Source organism: Aotus nancymaae, unplaced genomic scaffold (genome assembly GCF_030222135.1).
Source record: "Aotus nancymaae isolate 86718 unplaced genomic scaffold, 86718_ANA_hifiasm-v0.15.2.pri h1tg000124l, whole genome shotgun sequence".
Lineage (NCBI taxonomy): Eukaryota > Metazoa > Chordata > Mammalia > Primates > Aotidae > Aotus > Aotus nancymaae.
The window spans coordinates 2,265,038-2,292,635 of record NW_026988539.1 but is presented as its reverse complement, the minus strand read 5'-3'; the positions used below and the strand labels follow the sequence as shown (position 1 = coordinate 2,292,635).

At 55.5% G+C, this 27,598-nt stretch overlaps 1 protein-coding gene across 4 annotated transcripts in view; it reads right to left on the bottom strand.

Moving 5' to 3' along the window:
- The window catches only part of MIER2 (MIER family member 2), a 39,986-nt gene extending 25,020 nt beyond the window's left edge, over positions 1 to 14,966 (bottom strand). For 2 of the 4 annotated variants that reach the window (XM_064371205.1, XM_064371206.1), the window contains exons 1-3: positions 14,944 to 14,966; positions 5,542 to 5,632; positions 3,930 to 4,072 (exon numbers count right to left, since the gene is read on the bottom strand). In XM_064371205.1, coding sequence (XP_064227275.1) covers positions 3,930 to 4,072; positions 5,542 to 5,632; positions 14,944 to 14,952 — 243 coding nt within the window. In that variant the 5' untranslated portion in view covers positions 14,953 to 14,966. Of the gene's footprint in view, positions 1 to 3,929; positions 4,073 to 5,541; positions 5,633 to 10,079; positions 10,228 to 14,008; positions 14,074 to 14,943 lie in introns of those variants that run through there. The other 2 variants (XM_064371208.1, XM_064371207.1) reach the window with 2 other exon arrangements.
- Positions 14,967 to 27,598: the final 12,632 nt, after the last annotated feature.

Sequence of the window (27,598 nt, the reverse complement as noted above, 5' to 3'; positions counted from 1 at the left end):
CTACTATTCTAACTCAGCATCAGTTTATCAAAGGGGAAAAAAGTAACCCGAAAACCCTCAGCAAACTACATAAACAGGCCAGACACAGGGACTCACACCTGTAAGCCCAGCATTTTGGAAGGCCAAGGAGGGTGGATCACGTGAGGCCAGGAGTTCAAGAGCAGCCTGGGCAACATGGCAAAACCCCGTCTCCACTGAAAACAAGCTGTGTGCCTCCTGTCGTCCCAGCCACTCGGGAGGATGAGGCACGAGAATCACTTGAACCCGGGAGGCAGAGGTTGCAGTGAGCCGAGACCGCACCACTCACTCCAGCCTGGGCCACACAGCGAGACTCTACCTCAAAATAAAAAGTTAAAAAAGAAGAAGAAAACTACGCAGACAGATGGATGCTTCACAAATACGACGGAGAAGCTGTCAATTCACACTGGGTCAAAAATGAGTAACCAGAGAAATCGCCGTCACGAACTGGAACAAGAGCGCCGTGATGAACACACGGTTGATGCTGAGCCGATGCAGCATGCCGGGAAGTAGAACAGGGCACGTAACTCCCAGGAAGGAGGAGACATCATCCTCTCCAGCACTGCTCTCAAATCCCCACGCTCCCCCTCACGGGAGCCTCTACACCACTGAGGTTACATCTGCCTGCTGCTCAGAGTCCACCCGGCCCTGGGCTCACTCTCAGCGTCCACCTTCCTGAACCCTCCCTCTCATTCACTCAGGACATCAGCACTGGCCTTCCCTCCACCCCAGCTCCTGCCCAGACTCATCCTGGGGCTTCAAGTCCACAAAGAACCTCCCAGCCCATCCCCAGCCCTTCCCCAGGTGGAACGTCCATACCGAGTTCCCCTTTAGTTCTCACGGGACCCGGCGGACAGAACAGATTCTGTGTGCCCATGACCGCCAGGAGCATGCAGGTGGGAGGGCTGACACGGCGGTCCCAGGGTCCCCCAGTGCCCCAGGTGAAGCCCTGTCCGAAGAGCACTAAGCCGTGGTTTCCGTGCTAGGCCTCACTAACACCCGCCTGATGGTGCCGCCCTGGCAGCCACAAGAGTCCAGCGCCCGTGGAAGCCGCAGCCGGGGCACCACTACCCATCCCTCGCAGACCAAAAGCAGACACCTCCATGTTCTGCGTGAGGGCGTGGGAAGCAGAGAGGCTGCTGCCTACCAGAGTGAGGGGCTCCTTCAAGGGAGCGCGCGTGGAATGGGTGGTGAGGCGAGGGGGCCCTTCCCGAGGCGGATCCTTCAAGGGAGCGCGCGTGGAATGGGTGGTGAGGCGAAGGGGCCCTTCCCGAGGCGGATCCTTCGAGGGAGCGCGCGTGGAACGGGTGGTGAGGCGAAGGGGCCCTTCCAGTGGAGCGCTGGCCGACTACAGCCGCTCAGACGGGAGCCTCGCAGGCTCTGCCTTGTAGGCAGGCGAGGGAGGCTGACCTAACTGCTGCAACCCTAGAACTCAGGACTTTGACAAACTTGGGTTTGACAACACGAACTTGCCAAATTTCCAACATTTACAAAACTTGTGATGAGGCCGGCGGTGACATTAACTGTTACAGTCAACCCTAACACCCAACGCGACTGTATTTGGAGACGAGGCGTTTACAGAAGTAACTAAGGTCCAGTGAGGCCATGAGGGTGGGGCCCTGATCCAGCAGGATCAGTAACCTTTTAAGAAAAACACCAAAGGGCTCCCTCAGGTTCTCTGTCCACCATGTGAGGACACGCGAGCCAGGAGAGGGCCAGCACCGGAAGCCACTCTGCGGGACCCTGTTCACGGCCTTCTCTGCCTCTGCAACTGTGAGGTTCACTGGTAACGGCCTCAGACTCCACCCCACAACTACTCTACAAAACTACCACTCGCTGAGTTTTGCTGTGGCATCAAAGAACACCCACCATTATCTGAAAAACTGTTAAATACGCCTTCCTTTTCCAACAACAGATCTGTATGAGGCTGTATTTGTACTTCAACCAGAAGACCTTATCACAACAGACTCACATCTCCCTTAAAAGACAGAAGCGGGCCTGGCGTGGCTCACGCCGGTAATCCAAACATAAGAGGCCGAGGTGGGAGGATCACTTTGAGGTCAGGAGTTTTAAGACCAGCCTGGCCAACATGGTGAAACTCCATCTCTACTAAAAACACAAAAATTAGCTGGGCACGGTGGCGGGCGCCTGTAGTCCCAGCTACTCAGGAGGCTGAGGCAGGGGAATCACTTGAACCCGGGAAGTGGAGGTTGCAGTGAGCCAAGAACGCGCCACTGCACTCCAGTCTGGGCAAAAGGGCTCACTCTGTCTCAAAACAAAAAAGAAAGAACGAACTTGAGTCACGCACGGTGGCTCACACCTATACTCCCAGCACTTTGGGAGGCCCAGGCAGAAAAACTGCTTGAGGTCAAGAGTTCGAGACCAGACCTAGCAAAACAGGAAGACCGCTACAAAAAAAATAAAATCAAAAGGTTAGGCCAGGCGCGGTGGCTCACGCCTGTAATCCCAGCACTTTGGGAGGCTGAGGCGGGTGGATCACGAGGTCAAGAGATCGAGACCATCCTGGTCAACACGGTGAAACCCCGTCTCTACTAAAAATACAAAAAAAATATTAGCCGGGCATGGTGGCACGTGCCTGTAATCCCAGCTACTTAGGAGGCTGAGGCAGGAGAATTGCCTGAACCCAGGAGGCGGAGGTTGCAGTGAGCCGAGATCACACAAGTGCACGCCAGTCTGGGCGACAGAGCAAGACTCTGTCAAAAAAAGAAAAAAAAAAGACAGAAGCTGGACTTTCATATATGCTTCTACATTCAAAGAGATTTGGAGAACTAAAAATTCATTCTTCTAATCGTTTTTCCTTTTGGAACACAGAGGTTTTCTTTCATTTTCAAAAAAAATTTACATTAACACGTAACTGACTTGTTCAAGCTATTTTACTTTTATTTTTTGAGATGGAGTCTCCTCTGTTACCCAGGCTGGAGTGCAATGGCGCAATCTCTGCTCACTGCAACCTCCACCTCCTGGGTTCAAACAATTCTCCTGCCTCAGCCTCCCAAGTAGCTGGGATTACAGGCGTGCACCACCATGCCTGGCGAATTTTTTTTTGCATTTTTAGTAGAGACGGGGTTTCGCCATGTTGGTCACGCTGGTCTTGAACTCCTGACCTCGTGATTCTCCCGCCTTGGCCTCCCAAAGTGCTGGAATTACAGGCATGAGCCACCACACCCAGCCTATTCATGTCATTTTAAAATGAGTTAGTAAATAAGTATTCCTACATGTCAATTCTAACTTTTTAGTAAAAAAGCAATAAATAAATCACATTAACAAAGCTCCTTAAAACTCTCAAAAAATTTTTTTTTGAGACGGTCTCACTCTGTCAACTCAGGCTGGAGCACAGTGGCGCCATCTCAGCTCACTGCAACCTCTGCCTCCCAGGTTCAAGTGATTCTCCTGCTTCAGCCCCCTGAATAGCTGGGACTACAGGCGTGTGTCACCACGCCCAGCTAATTTTTGTATTTTTAGTAGCGGTGAGGTTTTACTGTGTTGGCCAGGCTGGTCTCGAACTCCTGACCTCAGGTGATCTACCCGCCTCGGCCTCCCAAAGTGCTGAGATTAAGGTGTGAGCCACCGTGCCCGGCCAAAACTCTCAATAATTTTTTTTCCCCAGTCTACACTATCTCGGAACGCTCAATAATTTTTAAGAGTACAAACAGGGTTCTGAGAGCAGAGGGTTTGAGAGCAGCTGGCTTAATGCCCGGCCACCATGCTGCTCAGAGAGCCCCATAAGAGACCTGGTCACCACTGAATTCAGCTCCTAGGATGGTGCCTGGCACTTTGCAGAAAGATGCACCATTTAGCACTTGCCAACATGAATCCGACTGCACAGAAACTGTGAGGCTGACCCCAGAGGGCTCCACCCAACACGGGGCGGGATCACCTCGGGCGAGTACCTGGGAGATGAAGTCCTTCTCCAGCTCCTCCTTGGGCTTGTCTGAGCACCTCGAAGGCTCCTCGCACTCCCCCTCAACACTGTGGTTCTGTGACAGGATCTCCGCGAGGTGGAACTGATGGTCTCCAGAGCCCATAGACGCCGCTGGGGAGAAGACAGCAGCACAGGTGAGCGCCTTGCCCGCCTGTCCCAACCACCCTGCAGAGACCGTGGACGCCTGGGGCACGGTCAGCCTCCCACATGGGTCCCCGCCGGGACACCCTACAACTCAAGCACGCAGGGGCACAGCTGGTGAGCCGCACACACTAATTCCAAGGGTTTTTTTTAAGGGGGAGTGTCTTTCTGAGGGACTGCTTGTCTTCCTGAACAGGGAAGTCTGTGAGGATTTGGAGAGCGCGAACTAGGAGACAGACACCCATCTCGTTAGGGTGGGGGGAGCAGCAGGACTCATCGGAGCTGGGTGCACGCCGGGCTCCACGGCTCCCGAAACGGGTGATGCCAAACCCTCACCTGCGTGAGTCAGCACAGCATCAAGGACCATGCAGGGGCAGTGCCGGCGGGACCTGGACAACGCAAGTCCCTCACGCTCCGCCTGCAGGGCCACGTGAAGCCGGGTGCGACACACACAGCCCAATAGACGGCGGCAGGCATCAGACCCAGGGTTTCCCCGAGAGAACTGGGGTGTGTCACCATTTCTCTCAATCTTTAGTCTCCAATTAGTCAAACTTTAAAACAAAAGGCAATAGCCAGGGTTCAATCAATCCAGACGGGGAGCAGTGTAGCCCAAGGCTGGGGGCCCGAGGGCCGGGGGTCCAGGGCAGGTAGCCTCTAGGAGGGCAGCCACAGAGCCTGCGTGGCTGGACACACAGGGGCGCACCACGCACAGCCCATGCACAGAACAGGCAGCTGCGGAACGTGGAAGACCCCTGGTGGCAGGCACCTCATTGAGTGAGGGAATGACGGAGCTGCCTGGGTGCGCCTGGACCTTCAGTGACCATGGCACCCCTGGAGGAGCCATGTAGGGAAAATAGGGACGGCAATGCCGTCTTTGGAGACTGGGGGGTGGACGAGTTTTACGCCGTGAAGAGATGCAGCCCTACACCTGGCCCACGGGAGCGCAGCAAGGGAAGAAGGTACAGTCACCGGGACACTCCGCCCTGTGGGCCCAGACAGGGGCCAGCAGGCGGCCTGGGGCCTCGATGCCCCTCGGGCAAGCAGCATCGGCGCAGGGAGGTGCAGGGAACCAGGGTCTGCCTGTCTCCCCCGCTCCACCTTCTCCAGCCTGCATCCCTCAGCAAGCCCCTCCTTCCCAGCACCCCGGCAAGATGAGGTGGCCCTCAGCTTGGTGCAGGCCCACGCCTGGGTCCTCTGCTGGGGGTCCGGGCTCTGACGATGGTCTCGGGTGGCTTGGGCTCCCTGCCTCTGCTAGAGAACAGGAAGACGGAGTCCTGACCATGCCCCACAGCTCCATCTGAGTGGGTGGGAGCTGGAACACCCTGGACTCTGGAAGCCAGTGTGCCGGTCAGGGCTCAGCCAGGCCCGGCGGGCATTCTGTCTCTCACAGCCACAAAGGCCTTGGCAGACCTGGTTGGGGGGAGGAGGGAGGAAGGTACCTGCTGTTGTCTGCAAGCCAGGCTCCCCGGGGCACAGGCCGTGTGCAAGGCAGGAGACCACGCGAGGGCTCTGCCTCCCCGGCGAGGAGGCCTGCGGAGGAAGAGAAGCAGGGTTAGCTCGGCCGGTCCAAGTCCTGCTGCTGGAAGTCACAGGGCACAGCCAAGAGCAAGCACTGCTCAGAGCCCGTTCAGTGAGCAGGGAAGGGGCTTTGTCTCCGCCTCTGAGGGCTGGAGGGCACTGGGCGCAGCACACGCGTGGGGCCGCCACTGGTGCCACCTCCCACCCAGGATCGCTTGCAGGGTGAAGGCTGTCTCGCCCCAGGCAGGACATGCATCGTGTGACACTGAAAACCGCCCACAAACAGGCCTCTGTCCTGACCCATGCTGCAACCAGACGAAGCTCAAGAACAGCATGCGCTGGGGGAGAAGCCAGACACCAAAGGCCACGGCGGAGGGTCCACTGACACAGAACGTCCAGAACAGACCAGAGGCCACGGCGGAGGGTCCACTGACACAGAACGTCCAGAACAGACCAGAGGCCACGGCGGAGGGTCCACTGACACAGAACGTCCAGAACAGACCAGAGGCCACGGCGGAGGGTCCACAGACACAGAACGTCCAGAACAGACCAGAGGCCACGGCGGAGGGTCCACTGATACAGAACGTCCAGAACAGACCAATCCACAGACAGAAAGGGGCTCGGGGGGCCGGGGGCCAGGGAAAGGGACGGTGGGAGAGTGACTGTAATGGGGATGACAGAATGTTTTGGATTAGAGTCAAAAGCTGCGTGACCGTGGATACACTAAAAATCAATGAATTATAAACTTTAAAGTAGGCGTATTTTATGTTTTATAAATTACCTCAATTTTTTTTATAAAAAGGCCAACAAAACCATAAGTTACCACTATTACAATGCTCGCTCTCTCTCTCTCTCTCTCTCTCTCTCTCTCTCTCTCTCTCTCTCTCTCTCTCTCTCTCTCTCCCCCTCTCTCTCTCTCTCTTTTTGAGACAGAGCCTTGCTCTGTCACCCAGGCTGGAGTGCAGTGGCACAGTCTCGGCTCACTGCAACCTCCGCCTCCCTGGTTCAAGTGATTCTCCTGCCTCAGCCTCCCGAGTAGCTGGGACTGCAGGCGCGCACCACCACGCCTGGGTAATTTCTGTATTTTCAGTAGAGACGGGGTTTTACCAAGTTGTCCCAGGCGGGTCTCGAACTGTTGACCTCAAGTGATCCGCCCACCTCGGCCTCTCAAAGTGTTGCGTGAACCGCCGCAGGAACCCACAACGTCGCTCATTACATAAACACAAAACCCCTCAACAAAAGACTGGCAAACTGAATCCAGCAACATATAAAGATGATCATAAGCCACGAACAGCAAAGATTTATCGCATGGATGCAAGGTTGATTCAACACCAAAACTCAATTACTATAATACACCACATCAATAAAATAAAAAACCAAAACATAGAATCATCTCAACACGTCCAATTCACCAAAATCCAACACCCTTTCATAACGAATAATACCCAACAAACTCGGAACAGAAGGGAACGTCTCAACCTGACAGAGCATCTAGGGAAAACCATGCTCAGCACTGCCCTCAACGGTGAAAGGCTGGACGCACGCCCTAAGCCACCACGCATACAACGTGTACTCTCGCCTCTCAGCACTGCCCTCAACAGTGAAAGGCTGGACGCACGTCCTAAGCCACCACGCATACAACGTGTACTCTCGCCTCTCACGCGCCACGGAGAGCTGCAGGATGCAGTCAGTGCAAGAACACGAAATAAAAAGAACCAAGACTGGTAAGGAAGCCGGGCACGGGGGCTCACGCCTGTAATCCCAACACTTTGGGAGGCCAAGGTGGGTGGATCACCTGAGGTCAGGAGTTCAAGACCAGCCTGGCCAACGTGGTGAAACCCTGTGTCTATTAAAAATACCAAAAAATTAGGTGGGCATTGTGGCATGTGCCTGGTAATCCCAGGTATTTAGGAGGCTGAGGCAGGAGAATTGATTGAAAGACAGAGGTTGTAGTAAGCCAATCTGTGCGACTGCACTCCAGCCTGGGCAACAGAGCAAGACTCCATTTCAAAAAAAAAAAAAGGCCAGACACGGTGGCTCATGCCTGTAATCCTAGCACCCTGGGAGACCGAGGCAGGCAGATCACGAGGTCAAGAGATCAAGACCATCCTGACCAACATGCTGAAATCCCGTCTCTACTAAAAATACAAAAATTAGCTGGGCATGGTGGCGCGCGCCTGTAGTCCCAGCTACTCGGGAGGCTGAGGCAGGAGAATCGCTTGAATCCAGGAGGCAAAGGTTGGAGTGAGCCAAGATCGCGCCACTGCACTCCAGCCTGGTGACAGAGCAAGACTCTGACTCAAAATAAAAAGAAAGATTGGTAAGGAAGAAGTAAAACTATCTCTGTGCTGGTGCTGGTGACACGATCTAAAAAACTATTCAAACTAAAGTGAGTTCAGCAAGGTTGCAGTAGACAAAATCAATACATAAAAATCTATTTTATTGGCCGGGCGCGGTGGCTCAAGCCTGTAATCCCAGCACTTTGGGAGGCCGAGGCGGGTGGATCACGAGGTCAAGAGATCGAGACCATCCTGGTCAACATTGTGAAACCCCGTCTCTACTAATACAAAAAAATTAGCTGGGCACGGTGGCGCGTGCCTGTAATCCCAGCTACTCAGGAGGCTGAGGCAGGAGAATTGCCTGAACCCAGGAGGCGGAGGTTGCGGTGAGCCGAGATCGCGCCATTGCACTCCAGCCTGGGTAACAAGAGCGAGACTCCGTCTCAAAAAAAAAAAAAAAAAAAAAAAAAATCTATTTTATTTCTACGTAAAAGCAATGAACAATACAAAAAGAAAATTAAAAGAACAATTCCGTTTACAATAGCATCAAGAGAAGGATGAAAGGCGTACAGGCCTCTGAGTGGACCAAACATGTTGAAGGAAAGATCTGGGTGAACGAAAAGACATCCCGTGTGCACGGCTGAGAAGACAACATCAAGATGGCGTCACACCCGATCGATTCACAGACTCAGCACAGTCCCCATCAGAGCCCTGGCTGGCTTCATCGCAGAAAGCCACAAGCCGATTCCAAAAAGCATGCGGAAGCTCAAGATACCCAAAACAGCCCAAAGAATCTTGAAACAGAATACCTCCTGATTTCAAAACTCACCACAAAGCCACAGCAATCAAAACAGTGTGGCGCTGCCATAAGGATAGCGCAAAGACCAATGAAACACAACTGAGAACCCAGAAACAAACTCACACATTCACAATCAACAGGCGTCAAAGCAGTTCCACGGGGGAATGAACAGTCTTTAACAAACGGTGCCGGGACAGTTGATATCCACATACAACAGAATGGAGCTGGACCCCTACCTCACACCATATGTGAAAATTACCTCAAAATGGATCAAAGGTCTTAGATAGAGGAGCTAAAACCATACAACTTTTAGGAGAAAATATAGGAATAAATATTTGTAAGCTTTTGATTGAACCTGCAGATGTGGGGGAAAAGAAATTGTGACCTAGGATTTGAACGGTTTCCTAGACAAGACACCAAGATGAAAAGTGACCAAAAAACAAAACACCAAACAGACAAACGACTTCACCAAAATTAAAAACTTCTGTGATTCAAAGGCCATCGAGAAAGTAAAAGGACAACCCATAACATCAGAGAGAACATCTGAAAAACCATCTATGTGCTAAGGACCTTGTTCTGAGAACATATAGAGAACTTTTACAACTCGATAAGGAAAGGACAATCCAACCGAGAAATGGGCAAAGGATCTGAACAGACATTTCTCCCAAGAGGACACACAAACGGGCAATGGCACAGGAGGAGATGCTCAGTGCATCATCAGGGAAAAGCAAGAAAATCCGCACTGGGACCCCACTTCCTCCTCAGAGAACAACGACACTCAGACAAATAGCGACGAGTGCGGACAGGAACGCGGACAAATCGGAAGTCCCCTGCCCCACTGGTGGGAACATAAACTGCTGCAGCCACTCTGGAAAACGGTCCAGCAATTCCTCCAAAAGGTAAACGGTATTTAACCACACGACCAAGATTAGGGTCCGAAAATCCAACAGCTGACAAACACCAAACAAGGGACTTGCGATCGGACAAAGGAAGGAAGCGCTGACATTACCACGTGGACGGACCCTGAAGGCGCCACGCTCCCGAAAGCAGCCAGACACCAAAGGCCACGTATCGTATGACTCATTTCATTTCTAATGTCCAGGGCAGGCAAATCGTGGACACAGAAAGTAGATTCCTGGTCGATAGGGGTTGCGGGTAGATGTGGGGTCGGGGAGTGACCACTAAGGGGTGTGGGGTTCCTTTTGGGGTGATGAAAATGTCCTAGAATTGACTGTGATGGTGGCCATACAACTTGGGGGATGCACGAACAACCACTGAACTGCACGCATTTGAATGGCTGAACTGCACGGGAAATGAATTATACCTCAGCAAAGCTGCTGCCAAAAAGCGTAGATTAAAATATTTAATGAAGTTTAAACACCTATTCAGTAAGATTTTCAACACCGATTTCTTCACGGGTCCTCAAGTAACACCTCAGAGGTGGCACGCTCATTCCCCGCCTAAGAAAAACAAGGCAAGACGCTCAAGGAGACAGTGAGCCACCCGAGCTCACACGGCAAGTGCACCGTCAGGCTCAGGCCGGCGGCCCGCACACCCTTCCAGCCCGGCACTTCTGGGGGCACGAAGGGTGGCACAGTCGACCCCTGAACAACGCGGGGGCTGTGGGTGCCAGCCCGGCACACAGGTAAAAACCCACGCGTCAACTTCCGCCTCCCCAAAGCCCCACTGACAGCCTCCTGCTGTCATACACAGCTGACACACATGTATTTCCTATGTTGTATGATGTTCTGTTTTCTTACCAAGAAAGGCAACTACAGAAAAGGTGGAGACAACTGTGAGGAAGAGAAAGTGTATTTCCTATTCAGTGAGTGAAAGGGGATCATCCTAAAGGTCTTCGTCCTGGTCACCTTCACGTTGAGGAGGCTGAGGAGGAGGGGGGGAGGGGTTGGCCTTGCTGTCTCGGAGTGGCAGAGGTGGAAGGAAATCCGCGTGTAAGTGACCCATGCAGTTCAAACCCGTGAAGTTCAAGGGCCAAGTATATAGCAGTGTGTATCGGAGCCGTGAAGGGGGCTGGGGCGGCCACCGGCCCTGGGCTGACCGCAGCAACGAGGCTGGCGAGGACCAAGGAGAACCTCAGCCTCTAAGCGGACAGTGACATGCCCCATCCAGCTGCAGAAAGGCTAGCTCCACGGTGGCAGAGGGCAACCAGAAGACAGAGGGAAGGAAGAGCCACAGCAGGCCCCGGTGGGAAGGGGCATGGGGACGGGAACAGACAGGCGGGCAGAGCGCCTGGCGGTTGCAGGAACAACTCACACCTCCTGCCCTAGGGTCGGTCGGGTCTGGCAGAGATGGCCTCACGTCTTTCCAGGAAACGGCAGGGGGCTACCAGCCCACGACCACTCTGCACAGCCACATGCGGCGTGACGCCCCAGGGAGAGCACCCTAAGCGACCTCTGAAGTCACCCTCGGCCCTCTCTACTACCCTCTGGGTAGGGGTCAAGGGGAGGCTCTCTGGGCAGTGGTTCCCGCCTCAGTCGGGGGCTGGCTTTCCATTCCGGCAACCAGGAGCCCAGCAAGGGGAGGGCAGGCAACGACATCGGATGAGGCCCAGTCTGGATGGTGAGCTGACATCAGCCCCCCAGGCTGGAGGTCCACACAAGAGTGAAATCACATCTGGCCCCAGGAGAGGTGGTCCGCGGGGTCTGAGGAGGATCTGGCCCTTATCTGACTTGCCATTTAACAGGGGAGCTGAGGCAGAGCGGGGCAAAGAGGGAAGCAGCTGGGGACAGCAGAAAGAGCTACCAACAGCGAGGCCGTGAGCAGCCTGGGAGTCCCAAGTTCACTTCCAGGTGACTCCGAGTTCCTTGAACTTACCGTGGAATACAGACCTCGCGGACCTTCTTCCCTCCCGCTGCCCTGAGGGCGTCCAGGGGCCGCACTTCCCTCCCCAAGAACACACTGAGGTTTCCCTGAGTTCACTCCCAGGAGAGCCAAAGGCCTCTGTTTTGTCAAAGTGGACGCAGGAAAAAGATGGGGAGCAGGCCAAGGGTATCCCAGGTAACAAAAAAGAGAAGGGAGTACAAGCGGCACCCTAGAAACGAGGTCCAGAGGCGAGCAGGCCACAGACCAGGGCGGCCACCAGGGTCCTCAGCATGAAGACTGCGCCAGAGGCCCGGGTGCGGAGCACAGGACGGCCCTTCCGCGAGGGCAGCCTCCGATTCCTTGGCAGCCCCCAAAGCTGTAGAGTGTGCCAGAAAACAGAAGGGGCCACCCTTCGAAGCTTAACCCAAAATCACACGGCAGCAGGTTTCATTCGCCAAGATGGCTGCACCCACACCTCCCATGCCACAAGCTCTCCTCCGGGGGCGACTGGGACAACCTCCTTCCAAGAGCCATCCTTGACCTTCTCCCCACCCACACCAACTACAGAGCCAGGCCCTTGCTGGACCGCCCAGCAGCCACTCCTCCACCTGACCAACGCTCCCAGAGCGCCCACTCCGCTAACCCGAGAAACAAGTTCCACCTGCCTCCACCCACACGGAGCTACCAGTTTTGGACACAGATAAACAAGTGGATGCCTACGGGACCGAGAGGAGAAAACAGGGCCAGGGGCTCCGCAAGTGGGGGTCGGGGAAGGCCAGGGGGCCTGAGGAGGGGTGGAACCACTCGCTGGCACCCCCACAAGGGGCAGAGTGCTCCAGCAAACGAAGGAGCCCAGGGCCCTAGAGAGGGGGCGGCTCGGTGGGGACCACCCCACAGGGCTGGGGGTCTCAGCAAAAGGAGCACTGTCCCAGGGACCACAGAAAGTCACGGAGGCCTTCAGGCGGGAGCGACAGACCGCGCTCTTAGGTTTCTACGAGATCAATCTGGCGTCTCTGAGAACAGCACGCAGAGTTCCCGCCTGCCACTGTGGCACTTACCATTATTCCGAGATAATGACACCAGGATGAAGCAGCTAATACTGATCACTTGCTACTGAGTTACAAACTGCCATTCTTACGGGTGAAAAACAGTGGAGCGCTGTCAACTCCACAAGGCTCAACTTCCATGCACGAGCCACTATGGCAGGACCTCATCAGACCTCCGAGCCCTGAAGGTCGACCATGGGCTTCCCCTGTCAGAGATGAGGACGAGGAAGTTCTGGGCCGTCCGGCGACCCGCCCAGGCCCCCGCAGAACAAGCCCGGTGGTCAAGGGGCCGCCATGGCTCCCCACACTCAGCGCCGTCATGCCTGCTGGTCCCAACCCATCCACGTCTCTCTCTGACCAGACTCTGCATCACTGTAGGACAGGCTCTGTCTGCTCCATTCACTCCCGGATCCTCAAGGCCGAGGACAGAGCGAGACCTCCTTAGAAAATCAAATCAAGCTGGCGCGGTAGCTCACGCTGGTAATCGCAGCACTTTGGGAGACCGAGGCGGGTGGATCACGAGCTCAGGAGTTCAAGACCAGCCTGGCCAACACGGTGAAACAAAATACAAAAATCAGCCAGGTGTGGTGGCGGGCACATGTAATCCCAGCTAGTCAGGAGGCTGAGGCAGAGGAGGTTGCAGTGAGCCGAGATCAAGCCACTGCACTTCAGCCTGGGCGACAAAGCAACACTCCATCTCAAAAAATAAATAAATAAGATCAAATCCACTCAACAGGGCACCACCCGAAACTGTAAGACAGGGTTGCCAGGAGCACCCAGACAACGAACCGCTGTGCGCACCTGAGGAGGAGCGCAGTCCGAGGAGGGCAGAACCAACGGCCGCACGCAGCTCGGGGGAGGCTGGCTGGGGAGGCTGACTTGCGCCGTCCCGGACACACAGCCACCTGCGAGGCCGTGTGCTGCCCAACGCCACCTCACTCCCAGGAGAGATGCCAGGAGCACACACTCACTCGGCCACCACGTCTCTGAAGGGCCACTGGGAGATGGAGTTTCCGCCTCCGACGCTGGAGGACAGCCACCACCCGAGCGGGGACTCGGCCTCCGTAACCATCTCAAGGAGAACTAGCTCTCCACGAAGGAACTGGCTGGGGACGCCTGGCCGGGCATCGACACAGCTACACCGTCCCTGGCACAAACACAGGGCCTGTTACTGCCCCTTGAGGAGGTCACCAGGGGCAGACAACGCCCACCCGCGTGCCGCCCAGACACAAACACGCAGCGCGGCCCCACGGCCAGGCCGCATGTCCCACCCCGGCTTCCCACGAGGTGGCTGTGCCCGGCTGGGTGGGCACCTCCTCCCCTGCGCCCTGCGGCCCAGAGACAGGGCCCAGCTCCTAAACCCGCCTGCCCGTCGTCACTTCTGCGCACAGAGCAGTCAGGGATGGAGCCCCGTTTGCGGAGGCCCTCGCCGCCGCCGTACCTTCTTCGCCCACGTTATCTCATTCTGTCTCCACCGGGACCCTGTAGGGCGAAGGCGAGTCCGCACACGCTCATCCACGCCGCAGAGTCAAAAAACGCTCCGAAGGCGGACGTTTCTTCGTTGTGGTCTGACCCGACGCCAAGCTCTTATCCTAGACGGTCCTAGGTGGGCTCGATCCGACATCACCGTCCGACACCGCACAGATCCTCAGATCGCAAAAGTCCCGGACTCCAATACAGGCTGGCCCCGGAGATTCCGGGCGAAGGGTCCTGGACGAGGGCGGAGGCTCCAGAAGTTACTTCGCGGCCGGGCCAGGCTGCTCCAACTCCGCCGAGATCGGCCCCGGCGCCGCCTAGGCCCCGGCAGACCCACCCACCCCGCGCGCGAGCTGCGCCGGGCGGGTACGCGTCGGGAGTTCGAGTCCCGCCCGGGGTCGGACCCGGCCCCGCCGGGGGCACTGGCGGCGGCGGAAGCGCGGCGGGTCCGCGGGGATCCCGGCGGGGAGCGCGGGGCGCCCGGCGGCCCCGGCACTCGGCGAAGTTGGCAAACGCGCAGGGAACGGAGGCCTGCGCTCCGCGGGGCCGGGCCGGGAACGGGAGCAGGACGCCGGAGCGGGGCCGCGCGCCCCCCGGACCCCGCCCCCGCCCCCGCCCCGCGTCCCTCCCCTCCCCCACCGCGGCCCCCGCCCGCCCCGCGCCGCCGCGCATGCGCACTGCAGCCCGCGATGTGGCAGCCGAGGGGGGGGCCGGGCCGGGGGCGGCCGCCGACGGAGCCCCGCGCCCCTCAGGCCCCGGACGGGCCAGGCGCCCCGGCCGGCCACAGAGCTCCAGAGCGGTGCTCTCCACCCCCGGGGCCCACGGCGAGGCCCAGCCACGGCGGCGGGGGACGCGGGCGCGCGGGGGCGGGGGGCCGGCTCCCCCGGCCCGCTCACTCACCTCCGCCATGGCCGTGTGTGCGCGGGAGGCGGCGGCCGCTCCGGGATCCCCGGATGCGGGTCCGCGCGCTGATTGGCTACGGCGCCGGGAGGGCGGGGTCGGGGCGGAGCCTGGAGGGGGCGGAGAGCGGTCCGGGCGCGTAGTAGGGGCGCGGGCGCGCAGCCGAGCGTGTCCTCCCGGCGGTGCTCGCTGGACGCTGGGCTCGGCCTTGGCCCTGGCCGTGGCGGAGAACGATGCACTCCATAAAAATACAAGTTCCTGACGCCACCCCTGCGCGGGGGTCACGTGGTTCCGTGTGACCTCGCCAGTCCCACGGCTGCTCGCCGTTAACACCGCGCGTGGCAGACGGGGAAACTGAGGCCCAGGGCGACTGACCACCCGGAGCGTCAGTGACACAGCCGGAACTGGAGCCCGGGCGGCGTGGTTCTGGAACTTTCTGCACTTTTGCCCCCGTGATGAGCAAAGTAGCCCGTCGAGGAACGAGTTGGGGAGCTGGCGAATCGGAGGGCTTTTAGACCCTGCAGTCCGGGCCGGGCGCGGGGGCTCACGCCTGTGATCCCAGCACCTGGGGAGGCCGAGGCGGGCGGATCCCCTGAGGTCAGGAGTTCAAGACCAGCCTGACCAACATGGTGAAACCCCGTCTCTTATTATTTTACTTATTTATTATCTTTTTTTTTTTTTTTTTGAGATGGAGTTTCGCTCTTGTTACCCAGGCTGGAGTGCAATGGCGCGATCTCGGCTCACCACACCCTCCGCCTCCTGGGTTCAGGCAATTCTCCTGCCTCAGCCTCCCTAGTAGCTGGGATTACAGGCATGTGCCACCATGCCCAGCTAATTTTTTGTATTTTTAGTAGAGACGGGGTTTCACCATGTTGACCAGGATGGTCTCGATCTCTTGACCTCGTGATCCACCTGCCTCGGCCTCCCAAAGTGCTGGGATTACAGGCGTGAGCCACCGCGCCCGGCTATTTTTTGTATTTAAAAAAAAAAACCTGCAGTCCGTCGTTGTTCGCTGATTGAACATGTCTAGAACACGTGCACGTTCTGATCCTGTGCCAGGCTCCCGGGGAAGGGTCTGAGGGAGACAGAACTAACGCCTGTCTTCAGGGCGCTTAGAGTGGAGGATGGGAAGGCAAGGACTCACCACACTTTAAATTTGAGACAGATTAAGTGTCGTGAATCTTCAGGGCACACGATGCACAGAGAGGGGAGGAAGCAGGGGGGTCTGTGACGAGGCAGGGGCCAGGTGGGAGATGCGGGGCCTGGACCAGAGTGCAGAGAGACTTGGGAACGTGGACAGCACGGGACTCGGTGATGGAGGGAAGCTGGAGAAAGAGTGAAGCATGACCTCCAGATGTGTGGCCTGCACAGAGGCGTGGAGGGCCGTTCCACCTGAGACCCAAAGTAGGGACATGGTGACAGAAAGACTCAATCGCGTTTCCCAGTGATCAGCCAATGAAAAGTGAGGACTTGACATGCACCACCCTGGATGCCTGATACAAAAGCATCACTCAGTCCTCTGAGAGTTCAACTGGGAGAGAGAAGAACCACTCTGGAGGGGTCTATCCTCACTCCGTTTCGGGGGTTGATGTCATTCTGGCCCTCGTGTTCAAGAGTCCTCCCTGATTTGTGCGACAGTTGGTTCATTCATCTATTACCCGTTTATTATTATTCATTCGGTGGACTAAACATGCATCTTATGCAGTCCTCACCTGGGTGCCGAGTAGCCAGAGGTCAGTGAAGCAGGAAGATGCATGAACAGGTGTCAGAGTGGGGTGCTGTGCTGTCACAGGCGGAGGGCTGGAAGACAAGGGCTTGAGTCTGCCTGGAGCAACCAGAGAAGATTGCTAAGAGACAGCTTGGCAAGAGTCATCACACAGATGTTAAATGAGGGCCTGGGTGAACAGAAGGTATTGTGGCCTGGCACGGTGGCTCACACCTGTAATCCTAACACTTTGGGAGGCAGAGTTGGGAGGATCACTTGAGTTCAGGAGTTCAAGACCAGCCTGGGCAACATGGTGAAACCCTGTCTCTACTAAAAATGCAAAAATTAGGGGCCGGGCATGATGGCTGGAGCCCGACATGGTAGCTCATGCCTGTAATCCCAGCATTTTGGGAGGCCGAGGCAGGCAGGTCACAAGATCAGATCAAGAACATCCTGGCTAACACGTTGAAACCCTGTCTACTGAAAATGAAAACGATTCGCTGGATGTGGTGGCGTGTGCCTCTAATCCCAGCTACTCAGGAGGCTGACGCAGGAGAATCTCTCAGACCTGGGAGATGGAGGTTGCAGTGAGCTGAGATGACACCACTGCCCAGGCAACAGAGCAAGATTCTGTCTCAAAAAAAAAAAAAAATTAGCCAGGTGTGGTGGTGGGCGCCCGTAATCCCAGCTACTTGGGAGGCAGAACTAATGCCTGAGGGAGGCTGAGGCAAGAGAATCGCTTGAACCCGGAAGGTGGAGGTTGCAGTGAGCTGAGATCACGCCACTGCACTGCAGCCTGAACAAAAGAGTGAAACTCCATCTCAAAAAAAAGCACACAGAAAACTGATGAAGTGAACAAGGCAGTGAGTGTTAGCAGCTAGTTTGGACATGGGTATGGAGGTTTTTTGGGTTTTTTTCCTTTTTTGAGATAGAGTGTTGCTCTGTTGCCCAGGCTGGTGTGCACTGGCGTGATCTTGGTTCACTGCAACCTCTATCTCCTGTGTTCAAGCAATTCTCCTGCCTCAGCCTCCTGAGTAGCTGGGACTACAGGTGTGCGCCACCATGCCTGGACGACTTTTGTATTTTTAGTGGAGACGGGGTTTCACCATGTTGACCAGGATGGTCTCGATCTCTTGGCTGCAAGTGATCCGCCCACTTCGGCCTCCCAAAGTGCTGGGATTACAGGCGTGAGCCACTGCGCCCGGCCTACTGCTGTTTATTTTCTGAGTGTTACTTCATGTTTTATGCTCATAGAATAATTGCAAGAATCAGTATAGTAGAAACCCTCCATACTGGCCGGGCGCGGTGGCTCACGCCTGTAATCACAGCACTTTGGGAGGCCGAGGCGGGTGGATCACGAGGTCAAGAGATCGAGACCATCCTGGCCAACATAATGAAACTCATCTCTACTCAAAAATACAAAAATTAGGCTGGGCGCGGTGGCTCACGCCTTTAATCCCAGCACTTTGGGAGGCCGAGGCGGGTGGATCACGAGGTCAAGAGATCGAGACCATCCTGGCCAACATGGTGAAACCCCATCTCTACTAAAAATACAAACATTAGCTGGGCATAGTGGCGCGCGCCTGTAGTCCCAGCTACTTGGGAGGCCGAGGCAGGAGAATTGCTTGAACTTGGGAGGCGGAGGTTGCAGTGAGCCGAGATGGCGCCAGTGCACTCCAGCCTGGTACCTGGTGACAGAACGAGACTCTGTCTCAAAAAGAAAAAGAGAGAAAGAGAGAAGGAAAGAAAGGAAAGAAAGAAGAAGAAAGAAAAAGAGAAAGAAAGAAAATAAAGAGCAGTGAGCCTTGAGCGGAGACCTTAGGAGGAGAGGCAGGGGAGGGAGCCCCGGCACTGGCGCAGCAGTTTGACCGGACGCATCGTTGGAGGAGATGCCCCGTGTGCGCCTCCACTCCAGGATCCCTGTTCCTTCTCCGCCTGGTTTTCACGGTCGGCGGGCAGCTTTCACATTTGACGGAGGCGTGGTATCCCCGGGACTTCTAGCAATGACTGTTGCTGAAATAAATTCTAGGGAGAGGTTTTTCCCATTTAAGCCACTTGGCCTTATGATGTTGATGTGCTCAGGTGCAAGCCATTGAGTGTCACGTTTCTTGGGACGTGATGAACTATTCCAAGCTATACAGGAAAATCATCTTGTATTTCTGGGAAGTTTTCTTAAATTATAAATTTAAATATTTGCTTGTTCAATTATTTTGTTTCTCTTCTTTGAGACTACCGTTTTTATGTATGTAGTGTGGCCTTTTTCTAGTTTTCAGATGTACTGTCTTCTCCCAGGCGCTTTATGACGACCTGTTATTTTCATGTTGTATTGGGCTAGCTTCTGTCAACCCTGCCTTCCATTACATCTTCTGATGTCTGTTCTCCTTAAGGCAGTTTAGACTTCATTTTAACCAATTTAAGCTTTTATTTTTCCTTCCCTTTCTTTCCTGACTTCTGCAACCTCATGTTTACCTCCTCGTTTCCTTTCCATATATTCCATGAACTCCTGTATTCCTGCTTTTAACAATTTATTTACATATTTGGTAAGTTTTATTTTTTATTATTATTTTTTTTGAGACAGATTGCAGTGGCGCAGTCTCAGCTCACTGCAACCTCTGCCTCCTGGGTTCAGGTGATTCTCCTGCCTCACCCTCCCAAATAGCTGGAATTACAGGCACCCACCATCATGCCAGGCTAATTTTTGTATTTTTAGTAGAGACGGGGTTTCACCGTGTTGGTCAGGCTGGTCTTGAATTCCCAACCTTGTGATCCGCCCACCTCAGCCTCCCGAAGTGCTGGGATGACAGACATGAGCCACTGCACCTGGCCTACATTTGGTGATTTTTAAACAACGCTTATTTTTTCTGTGACATCTTTATTTCAATCCTTTCCTTTCCTTTCTCGTCTTTGAATAAGGGTGATCTCCCTAAACCGGCCTTTATTAAGAGGTGATGGGATGAGCAAGCCAGGGCCCTGCTCCTGTTAAGAGGAGTTCTCCTGTGACACAGGGTGTGTGACTGAGCTCCTTCAGCCTCTGTTGGCCCGTAAGGAAGGCTGGCACGAGTTGTTCGGAGGGCAACTTCATGCCAGCGCCCAGTTTACTGAAAGGTCCTTCCTCCTGCAAATACGATTTCCCGTGGCAGTTGCTCATTCAGCCTGCATTCCTTTCTGCCTGCGGTTTCATGCCACACCGAACCTACAGAAAGTCCTCCTGCCAGCCTGTGCAGCTGCGACTAATACTCTGAGAAGGAGTTATCGGTGTTGCCTCCAGAGCGTGGACGTATTTTGGAAAAGTGTCCTACCAGCTTTGCCTGAGATCTGAGCCCACAGACACCCTTGCCCAGGATTTCCCACACCCTTAGTAACCTGCCCTTGATTGTCCATTTGTTTTATTATTAGTTCAAGGTCGCAGATGTCATCACGCTTCTCCCGAGGTGGGTGTGGCCATCTCCCTTTCTCATTCTCGTAGTTTCTTTTGGACCACGACACCTGTCGGACCCCGCCAGTGTGTTTCTTCATTCCCTGGTTGGTGGACGTTCTGGCTGCCTCGTTTTTCGCAGCAGCTGTCACTGCCTCGGTATCATATCTATCTCCCTGTCTGTCTATGGAGACTGAATTTTGGTTAATGTATTTGTGTTTTTCCTAAACAAGAGCAAAGCAATTTTTTCCAGTACGAAGCCGACTAATCTTGTTGCCAAAAGTCAAGATGAGTCCAACGGTGTAGAAGCGTCATTTGAAGCTGTGCTGCCCGTGGTGAATCCAGGAACAAACTGGTCCGTTGAAAAGAAGCCGTGAAATTCAACACGAAGTTATTTCTCAAAGATACATGTAGACCGGAACAGTGGCTCACGCCCAGAATCCCAGCACTTTGGGAGGCTGAGGCGGGCGGATCGCAAGGTCGGGAATTCAAGACCAGCCTGACCAACATGGTGAAACCCCGTCTCTACTAAAAATACAAAAATTAGCTGGGCATGGTGGTGCATGCATGTAATCCCAGCTACTCAGGAGGCTGAGGCAGGAGAATCACTTGAACCCAGGAGGTGGAGGTTGAGTGAGCCGAGATCCCAGCACTGCACTCCAGCCTGGGTGACAGAGCGAGACTCCATCTCAAAAAATATGTGTTTGTGTATGTGTGAAATGTATCCCTAAGGCTGAATCAGAATATCAGAATGCTGCTGATCTTTCACAAGACTTTGGACACTTCAACTGATTTAAAATATGTGTTTTGTTTTGAAGGTTACTAGTGCCGGAAGTCCCAGTCCAGCTATCATTTACTCATGGAATTGTGTAATTTGAGCTACCTGGTGGGTGGCTAGCTACACAGCACTCGCTATGCGCCTTAGGAAGAGCCAAGCTCTAAGAGTGCTAATCCGCCTCGGTCTCTTCCTGGTGCTGTAACAAATCACCACAGATCCCAGGGCTGGAAAGAGCATGTTTATTATCTGGAAGTCAGAATTTCCACTGTGCAGACACCAAGGCATGGTCAGAGCCTCCAGAGGCTCTAGGGGGACGATCTTCCTCCCTCTTCACAGACAGCAGCTGGTCATTTTGCTTTGGCATCACTGTGCCTTCCACTCCCAAAGACAAATTTCTCTCTACCTTCCTCTCAGAAGGATGTGCAATTACACTGCACCCATCCAGGTCCCCACGATCATCCCCCGAGGTCAGCACCCTGGATCACATCTGAAAAGTCCCTTTTGCCATATAAAAGAACATATTCACAGGCTTCAGAACTAGAACCTGGATATCTCTGTGGGCTGTTATTCAGCCCAACACGTAACGGAGCCAGCCTAATTTGGAAAACGCTGTCCGGCATGGTCACTGCTTTGCACACTTCCGGGGATGGAAACTCATCACCTCAACAGAGTTCGATTCTTGCTGGGTCCACCTGAGCATGTCCTTACAACTGCCTCTCCTGAAGATCTTCCCTCTGTTCCCAGCTGCAGTCACTAGAGCGACATGGAAAATGATGGTGTCCATCACGCAGCAGGTGCACTGTGGCCATTTCCCTCCCCACCGTCAGCACGGTTTACTCAGCGGTCTGTTGCCACATGCTCTGAGCGAGGTGGCCCAGCCTCCCTGAACCTCACTCTGTTCACATGCTTCATCCTCTTAGTGTTCAGAGTGATGAGGCTCTTTTTATTTTTTGAGACAGAGTCTTGCTTCGTTGCCAGGCGCCAGGCTGGAGTGCAATGGTGTGATCTTGGCTCACTGCAACCTCAGCCTCCCAGGTTCAAGTGATTCTCCTGCCTCAGCCTTCCGAGTAGCTGGGACTACAGGGGGCGCGCCACCATGACTTGCTAATTTTTGTATTTTTAGTAGAGACGGGGTTTCACCATGTTGGCCAGGATGGTCTCGATCTCTTGACCTCGTGATCCGCCCCCCTCGGCCTCCCAAAGTGCTGGGATTACAGGCGTGAGCCACCGCGCCCAGCAATGAGGCTCTTTTAACCTTTCCTTCTAACACCGTCCAGGTCTGGACCTCTAAGCACTCAATATATTTTCTTTACATTTTTTTCTTTTTAAAATGTGAATTTTAATTTCTTTCTTTTCTTTCTTTCTTTTTTTTTTTGAAACACAGTCTCACTCTGTCACCCAGGCTGGAGTGCAGTGGCACGATCTCGAGTCACTGCAACCTCCGCCTCCCGTGTTGTTCAAGAGATTCTCCCGCCTCAGCCTCCCAGTAGCTGGGATTACAGGCACCTGTCACCTGGCTAATTTTTGCACTTTTAGTAGAGACAGGGTTTCACCATGTTGGCCACACTGGTCTCAAACTCCTGACCTCAAGTGATCTGCTCACCACAACCTCCCAAAGTGCTGGGATTATAGGCAAGAGTCACCGTACCTGGCCCTTTAATTTCATTTATTTTTAATATTTTTTTTTGAGACAGAGTCTCACTCCATCACCCAGGTTGGAGTGCAGAGGTGCGATCTTGGCTTACCGCAACCTCTGCCTCCTGGGCTCAAGCGATTCTCATGCCTCCCCGAGTAGTTGGGATTATAGGCACGTACCACCACGTCCAGCTAATTTTCTTTTTTGTATTTTTAGTAGAGACGGGGTTTCACCATGTTGCCCAGGCTGTTCTCAAACTCCTGACCTCAAGTGATCTGCCCGCCTCAGCCTCCAAAAGTCCTGGGGTTACAGGCGTGAGCCACCGTGCCCGGCATAATTATTATTCTAATTCAGTGAAGCTGACACCTGGAATTATTTTTCTCAGCAGCAGCAAAGGTAAATGGCAGCTACCAGGAGGCACCACAGTGCAGAGGAGGTGTCCTGGCTGTGGGAAGGGGCGCTTAGGAAAGCTGGGAATCAGGGCTCCTGCATACCTCTGACCGCCCAGGAAGCCCACCTAGGCTCTCGACGTCACCGGTGCCGGCATGGGTCTGCAACAGCTAGCTCAGCTTGGCCGGCGGTCCTTCCGGTTCCGGCCAAGTTTGATTCTTCCTGTGAAGTCTTCGGTGAGCTCCCGCACTGACGATCTAACTCCTTCAGGAACAGTGCTTCAGATTATTTCCAAGAAAATCTCTGCCAGTGTAGACTCGCACTGCTGATCTGAACACTCACTCATGGGTGTAATGACCGAGTGTGGGAGCATTTTGCTGCCTTGGTCCTGCAGCCACAACACCGCCATCCATGGTTTTGGTGGCATCACCCATCCTTGGCCATGATGGAAAGATGGTTGCAGAGATGGGAGTAGGTGCAGGTTTAGGTGCAGGCACAGGTGTAGGTGCAGGCACAGGTGTAGGTGTGGACAGGTGTAGGTGTACGCACAGGTGTAGGTGCGGGCACAGGTGTAGGTGCGGGCACAGGTGTAGGTGCGGGCACAGGTGTAGGTGCGGGCACAGGTGTAGGTATGGCACAGGTGTAGGTGCGGACACAGGTGTAGGTGCGGGCACAGGTGTAGGTATGGCACAGGTGTAGGTGTAGGCACAGGTGTAGGTGTAGGCACAGGTGTAGGTGTAGGCACAGGTGTAGGTGCAGGCACAGGTGTAGGTATGGCACAGGTGTAGGTGCAGGCACAGGTGTAGGTATGGCACAGGTGTAGGTGTAGGCACAGGTGTAGGTGCAGGCACAGGTGTAGGTATGGCACAGGTGTAGGTGTAGGTGCAGGCACAGGTGTAGGTGCAGGCACAGGTGTAGGTGCAGGCACAGGTGTAGGTGCAGGCACAGGTGTAGGTGCAGGGACAGGTGTAGGTGCAGGCACAGGTGTAGGTGCGGGCACAGGTGTAGGTGTGGACAGGTGTAGGTGTAGGCACAGGTGTAGGTATGGCACAGGTGTAGGTATGGCACAGGTGTAGGTATGGCACAGGTGTAGGTGCAGGCACAGGTGTAGGTATGGCACAGGTGTAGGTATGGCACAGGTGTAGGTGTAGGCACAGGTGTAGGTGTAGGCACAGGTGTAGGTGCAGGGACAGGTGTAGGTGCAGGCACAGGTGTAGGTGCAGGCACTGGTGTAGGTGCGGGCACAGGTGTAGGTGCAGGGACAGGTGTAGGTGCGGGCACAGGTGTAGGTGCGGGCACAGGTGTAGGTGTGGACAGGTGTAGGTGTAGGCACAGGTGTAGGTATGGCACAGGTGTAGGTATGGCACAGGTGTAGGTGCAGGCACAGGTGTAGGTATGGCACAGGTGTGGGTATGGCACAGGTGTGGGTATGGCACAGGTGTAGGTGTAGGCACAGGTGTAGGTGCAGGCACAGGTGTAGGTGCAGGGACAGGTGTAGGTGCAGGGACAGGTGTAGGTGCAGGCACAGGTGTAGGTGTGGACAGGTGTAGGTGTAGGCACAGGTGTAGGTATGGCACAGGTGTAGGTATGGCACAGGTGTAGGTATGGCACAGGTGTAGGTGCAGGCACAGGTGTAGGTATGGCACAGGTGTGGGTATGGCACAGGTGTGGGTATGGCACAGGTGTAGGTGCAGGCACAGGTGTAGGTGCAGGCACAGGTGTAGGTGCAGGGACAGGTGTAGGTGCAGGCACAGGTGTAGGTGCAGGCACAGGTGTAGGTGCAGGCACAGGTGTAGGTGCAGGGACAGGTGTAGGTGCAGGCACAGGTGTAGGTGCGGGCACAGGTGTAGGTGCGGGCACTGGTGTAGGTGCGGGCACAGGTGTAGGTGCGGGCACAGGTGTAGGTGCGGGCACAGGTGTAGGTGCGGGCACAGGTGTAGGTGCGGCACAGGTGTAGGTGCGGGCACAGGTGTAGGTGCGGGCACAGGTGTAGGTGCGGGCACAGGTGTAGGTGCGGGCACAGGTGTAGGTGCAGGGACAGGTGTAGGTGCGGGCACAGGTGTAGGTGCGGGCACAGGTGTAGGTGCGGGCACAGGTGTAGGTGCAGGGACAGGTGTAGGTGCGGGCACTGGTGTAGGTGCGGGCACAGGTGTAGGTGCGGCACAGGTGTAGGTGCAGGCACAGGTGTAGGTGTAGGTGTAGGTATACATTTTCTCCTGGAAATATCTAAGCCCTGGCCAGGCATGGTGGCTCACATCTTTAATCCCAGCACTTTAGGAAATGGAGGCTGGAAGATCCCCTGAGGTCAGGAGTTTGATACCAGCCTGGCCAACATGGTGAAACGCTGTGTCTACAAAAAATACAATAATTATGCGGGACGTGGTGGCTCATGCCCCTAATCCCAGCTACTCGGGAGGCTGAGGCAGGAGAATCGCCTGAACCAGGGAGGTGGAGGTTGCGGTGAGCCGAGATGGCACCATTGGATTTCAGCTTAGGCAACAAGAGCAAAACTCCGTCTCAAAACAAACAAAATTAGCCAGACATGGTGGTACATACCTCTAATCCCAGCCACCCAGGAGGCTGAGGCAAGAGAATTGCTGGAACCCAGGAGTTGGAGGCCGCAGTGAGCGAAGACCACACCCCTGCACTCCAGCATGCGTGACGGGGCGACACTCCGTCTCACAAATATCAAAGCACCTTCACACTCTACAGTTTCAAAACCGGAATTCGTTACCCACTCCCGTATTTAAAAGAAAGCTCCTCTCCCACTGTTCCCTATCTTGGTAAGTGGTGACAGCACACTCTCCGCTTCCTTCACAAACCCCGCTATCTGATTATTTATTTTGAGACACAGTCTCACTCTGTCGCCCAGGCTGGAGTGCAGTGGCGCAATCTCAGCTCATTGCAACCTCCACCTCCCGAGTTCAAATGATTCTCCTGCCTCAGCCTCCCAAGTAGCTGGGATTACAGGCACCCACCACCACACCCGGCTAATTTTTGTATTTTTAGTAGAGATCGGGTTTCACCACATTGGCCGGGCTGGTCTGGAACTCCTGACCTCATGATCCACCCGCCTCGGCCTCCCAAAGTGCTGGAATCACAGGCGTGAGCCACCGCGCCCGGCCCCGATCCTTTATTTCACCCGGTCCTGACACTGTGCTTCCTGAAGCTCGCTGCACTCCAGCCACGTCACCCACCTCCAGGCTACAGAGTCACTGAGAGCACCACGGAAGCCGTCAGACCGTCTGTGGTTGGCAGAAGCGTGTCCAAGGCCATCCCCATCCTAGTCCCCAGGCCCGTGAGTAAGTCACCCTAGATGGAAAGAGACTTGCAGACGGATTACGGGTGCTGAGTTGGGAGTTGGCCTGATCGCCCCGGTGGCCCAGGGTCGTTACAGCGTTCTGGAGAGAGGGCGTGGGAGGGTGAGGGTCAGAGACTGGAAGAGGCTGTGCTGCGGGTTCTGAAGACGAAAGACCCCACCCCCCAGCCCCTTACCAGGGAGGCAAGTGCCTCCAGATGCCAGAAAAGGTGCGAAAGGGATTCTCCCCGGGGCCTCTGGAAGAACCAGCCCTGCTGATGATTTGAATTCAGCCCAGTGAGACTCACTGGGGACTCCAGCCTCCTGGGCGATAAGGGAATAAACGCGCATTATTCTTTGGTTTCTGTTGTTGTTTCTGAGACTGAGTCTCGCAGTCTCTGTTGCCCAGGCTAGAGTGTACACGTGCGGTCTCAGCTTTCCGCAGCCTCAACCTCCCAGGCTGAAGAGAGCCTCCTGCCTCGGCCTCCCGAGCAGCTGGGATCACAGGCACGCGCCCCACCACGCCCAGTTAATTTTTAGTAGAGATGGGGTTTTGCCATGTCGGCCAGATCTCAAACTCCTGACCTCAGGTGATCCACCCGCCTTGGCCTCCCAGAGTGCTGGGATCACACAGGTGTGAGCCACCACACCCGGCCTGTGCGGTGTTTTAAGTCACCCCGTTTGTGGGCGTCTGTTACAGCAGCTACCGGATGCTAATGTGGGAGCTGTCTCTGTCCATCTGCCCTCCTGTAACAAAGTACCACAGACCGGGGGTTCCACACAATGCAAGCTTATGTCCCAGTCCTGGAGGCTGCAAGGCTGTGATCAGGGTGCCAGCACGGTCAGGTGCCGGTGACGGAGGGCTGGGGAGAATCAGCACGGTCAGGTGCCGGTGTCGGGGGCTGGGGGGGTGAGCACGGTCAGGTGCCGGTGTCGGGGGCTGCGGGGGTGAGCACGGTCAGGTGCCGGTGACGAGGGCTGCGGGGGTGAGCACGGTCAGGTGCCGGTGACGAGGGCTGGGGGGGGTGAGCACGGTCAGGTGCCGGTGACGAGGGCTGCGGGGGTGAGCACGGTCAGGTGCCAGTGACGAGGGCTGGGGGGGTGAGCACGGTCAGGTGCTGGTGATGGGGGGCTGCGGGGGTGAGCACGGTCAGGTGCCGGTGATGGGGGCTTGGGGGGTGAGCACTGTCAGGTGCCGATGACGGGGGCTGGGGGGGTGAGCACGGTCAGGTGCCGGTGACGAGGGCTGCGGGGGTGAGCACGGTCAGGTGCCGGTGATGGGGGCTTGGGGGGTGAGCACTGTCAGGTGCCGATGACGGGGGCTGGGGGGGTGAGCACGGTCAGGTGCCAGTGACGAGGGCTGGGGGGGTGAGCACGGTCAGGTGCTGGTGATGGGGGGCTGCGGGGGTGAGCACGGTCAGGTGCCGGTGATG